Below are 4,010 nucleotides of genomic sequence, written 5' to 3'. Positions count from 1 at the left end.
GGGCCCGCCCGGAGGGTCCGGCAGGCTGTCCTCTGTGGCCGAGAGCCAGGGAGGGGTAAGGTGGGAGATGCCTCCTCCAGGTGCCACGGGGGGCTGTGGCCACCACTGCAGGCTGCGAGGGAGCACCCAAGCCCACAGCCAGCCAGAGGGCCGCTGGGCCACAGGACGCCCGCAGCCCTGCACCCCGATGCTGGCGCAGAGCAGGCAGAGCCGGCATGTCGCCACGTGAATGGACACTTCTGTCAGCCCAGGGATCGGTATTAAAACAAACACTACGGGCAAACAAAAGGGAACGCTAATTGTTGTCCAAGGAACCCACGATTCTAAAAGCAAGAGCTCGCCAACGACACTCTGTAAACGGCCTAGATATGTCGGAGGACACGCCCGAAAGGGCTAAGGCAAGGCAAGCTGGGAGGGCAGCCCATGGGCCGGAGTGGCCACCCAGAGCCCCAGGGAGCAACGGGGCGCAGCGACGGGGCGGAGGCAGGCAGCCCAGGAGTCCGGCAAAGACGGCCCTCCCAGGTCCCGGTCACTCCCGCTAGCAGCCAAGGGTGCTGGGGAAGGCTCGTTCACAGACCTTGTGGCTCCTGGGGCTTCCTCCAGGTGCCCAGTCTCCCGTCTCCTGGGCTCCGGGTCTGCGAGTTTCCTATGCCTGGAAACCAGGTGTGCTTGAGCCGGGCAGTCCGCTAACTGCGCACTGTGCCCACCCAGCATGTCCTCTGGGACAGGCTGCCTCAGCCACAGCACAGATGGCTGTGGGGGGACCCGGCTGTCACTGCTGTCCCCGCTCCAGGCCACAAGTCCCACCTCCCCTCCGGGCACAGGGGAGACATGGGAATCCCTGCAGCACCAGCTCCAGCCCTGGCCCTCCCACATGGCGACTGCGGCCAGGGAGCGCCTTGTGGGATGAGCTCCGGGCGGGGTGGGCGTGGGCATGGGCGTGCGCATGTGGACGCAGCCGAAACTGCTGCGCTGGACACGGTGCTGGGCCCTTCTCTGAGCTCTGTCCTATGTGGGCACGCACACCACCTCTCCGGGGCTCATGTCACAGGGGCCAGGCACGGCGAAGACCACCACCCAGACCGCAGCCTGCTTGCCGCTGTGGTGTGCGCTGGTCCCACCCAGGCTAGGGGTACAGAGACTGTGCTCAAGGTGGCCCGAGTCCTGCCGGGGGCGCTTCCTCCCCACCTCCTGCAGCGCGTAGTCCCTACGGTCTGAGGCCAAAAGCGACACTACAGGGAGCACTGGGGGACACTAATAGCATGGCCTTAAAGGAAAGCAAAGGGGGCACCGGGGCAGCGGGGAGCCGGCCCTGCAGGGGGCCCCGGCCCTCACAGACCTGAGAGCACTGAAAGGAATTCCAAGAAGCCTCGTGGACCAGCTCGGGTGCCCCCAAAGTCCAAAGCACGTTCGAAACATGGAGAGGGACCAGCCGCACACAGGGCCCCTCTGGAGCAGGGACCACAATCACGTCACGTACCAGCGCGTTCAGAGGGAAAAGCCCTGGTCCCGACTCAGCTCCCTGGTGGAGACGAGCCATCTAGTCAAACCCGCCGGCACCCTGTGGGCCCACCACCTGAGATCAGGGTCCTGGGGTCCTGCTCAGGGCTGGCCTGCCCCGGTCCTGGAGGCGGTGCCCTCGCCCGGCCCTCACTTGCACAGCCCCAGACAACACGCAGGCCTGGGTAGAGCCTCGCCGGGATTCCTTGCGGCACACAGCACCTCTGCAGCCGCCGAGCCCCGCCCCGCTGTGTCTACCCTTCACCCGCATCTGAGCTACTGCACCCCCCCTCTCCTCAGAGGCCCCCACACACCTGCTGTGCACTGGAAACCCAGCACCCGTGCCCACCAAGCCTCCCCTTCCCTCGGAGGGCCCTGGCCAGAATCCGGGGGGCTGACCTCTGGGTCCTCCCACGTCCACAGGGAGCCTCTCTCAGGACGGGGGAGCGGAACCTGGCCAGGCCCGGGGTTCCTGACACCCGAGTCTCAGCTTCCAGTACTGCCCAGGGAAGTGGTGCCGCCCTGGGCTCCTGCAGTACCGCGGTCTCCGCCCAGCTGAGAGGGCTGCCCCAACGGCGCTCTTCCCTGGGTGGGCTCCTGGGAGGTGACTGCTCCAGCTCGCCCGGCGATCCAGGTGGGAACCCTCTGCCTGCCCGTCCCACAGGCAGCTGTCACGGCCTGCGCTGTCAAGCTGGCACACGCGTTGCCCACGGACCAGTGCCACGTGTGCCTGGTGGGACCGGAACACATCGGAGCGATCCGCCGGACCTGGGCCCCCTGTGCTGCGTCTGGCGCAGACGTGACACTGCGTGGATAGAGCGACACTGCTCCAGAGGGTGGCCTGACAGCTTCTGAGCAGCATACGCCCATGGCACAGGAGGCGCCCCTCAGCTCTTCGCCTACCAAGTGAGCCAGACGTGATGGTCGTGAGTGCCCCACTGCCCTGCTGGGGACCCGCTGTGCCCGCCGCCTGCAGGCCTCGCAGCCCAGGAGGCACTCCTCATGGTCTGTGCCAGAACCGAGCCCGCCAGCCCCTCCTGCTGGACTCCGGCCATGCCTTCGGCTTATCTCCCGGCTCGCTGCCTCCCACCACACTCCCGGGCACACAGCTGCCCTTCACCTGCCGAGTGTGACCCCAGGAACCCCCCGGATGCTCCGATGCTGAGGTTTCAGACACGATGTTCCTGTCCCCAAATCAGGTCGGGGGACAGGAGGTGGAGGGGCAGACACCCTAGAGTTCAGGCCCTGTCCTCGCTGTGACCGCCAACCAGCCGAGCTCCCTGGGCCATAGCTATGTCCGCAAAGTCAGAGGACCCCCTGGAGGCTTGGCATTGAGGGTGCAGCTCAGGTGTGTGGGGGGCACAGAGGGGAAGCACAGGACGGGGGTCACAGGGCAGGAGGTACGGGGGCTGCAGGACACAGAGGGGAAGCACAGGATGGGGGTCGCGGGACAGGGGGTGTGGAGGCTACAGGGCACAGAGGGGAAGCACAGGGTGGGAGTTGTGGGACAGGGGGTGCAGGGGCTGCAGGGCACAGAGGGGAAGCACAGGACGGGCGTTGCGGGGCAGGGGGTGTGGGGGCTGCAGGGCAGAGAGGGGAAGCACAGGTGGTGGTTGCAGGGCAGGGGGTATGGGGGCTGCAGGGCAGAGGGGAAGCACAGGGTGGGAGTTGCAGGGCAGGGGGTGTGGGGGCTGCAGGGCACAGAGGGGAAGCACAGGGTGGGGGTTGCAGGGCAAGGGGCGCTGGGTGCAGAGGGGAAGCGCAGGGCGAGGCAGAGCGCTGCAGCTGCATGGCAGTCCCCTCCAAGGGTCCCAGGAAGACACCACAAGCCCTCCTCTGGCACAGCAGCTTTATTCAGCTCCAGGAACAGGCGACGGTGCGACCCTAGTGCCGGTGCTGCCTGAACTGCAGTCCACAGTAGCCGCACGTCCCGCTCCTCGTTTCTTTGTCCTGGAAAGAGTCAAAGCAAGGACCCGTCAGCGCAGGTTCCCTCTGCCCCACACCGGGAGACGCACGTCGGAGACGCACAGGCACGCCCACCACGCAGCGTTAGCCGCACACCTGTGGAACCCGAGGCTCCGGTGATGCCGAAGTCACCCCTGGACCCACCCGCAGCCTCGGGACCACACCGTCCCCGACCAGCCTGGACAGCGCAGTCAGCCCAGGCACATCTCCCCAACGGTGCCGAGAGAGACCACGGCCCACGCCCGGCTCAGCCATCAGGCCCAGCACGGCAGAGGGCCGGGAGGCGACCCTCAGCTCCTCGCTTACGAAGTGAGCCAGACATGATGGCCGTGAGTGCCCCACTGCCCTGCTGCGGACCCGCTGTGCCCAAGGAGGAAAGGCCCTCTGAGCCCCGACGCGCGCTGGGGTCCTACTCCAGGCTGCCCAGCTTCACCGTCTGCTCTGTCCCTGCATGGCAGCGCCCAGTGAATGACGCCTCGGGGAGAAGTCGTGCTGGGGGAGCACGGCTCACACCCAGCTTCAGCATGAGCCGCAAGTCCCCCGCC

At 67.0% G+C, this 4,010-nt stretch overlaps 1 protein-coding gene across 1 annotated transcript in view; it reads right to left on the bottom strand.

Annotated features, from left to right (window-relative positions):
• Window positions 1-3,332: 3,332 nt before the first annotated feature.
• Window positions 3,333-4,010, bottom strand: part of NDUFS6 (NADH:ubiquinone oxidoreductase subunit S6) — a 9,916-nt gene continuing 9,238 nt past the window's right edge. The window contains exon 4 of the mRNA XM_006140133.3: window positions 3,333-3,450. Coding sequence (XP_006140195.3) covers window positions 3,385-3,450 — 66 coding nt within the window. The 3' untranslated portion in view covers window positions 3,333-3,384. The remainder of the gene's footprint in view (window positions 3,451-4,010) is intronic.

Source organism: Tupaia chinensis, unplaced genomic scaffold, assembly GCF_000334495.1.
Source record: "Tupaia chinensis unplaced genomic scaffold, TupChi_1.0 Scaffold000020_1, whole genome shotgun sequence".
Classification (NCBI taxonomy): Eukaryota; Metazoa; Chordata; class Mammalia; order Scandentia; family Tupaiidae; genus Tupaia; species Tupaia belangeri.
Note: the sequence above shows the minus strand (reverse complement) of the source record. Positions and strands in the feature narration are given on the sequence as shown.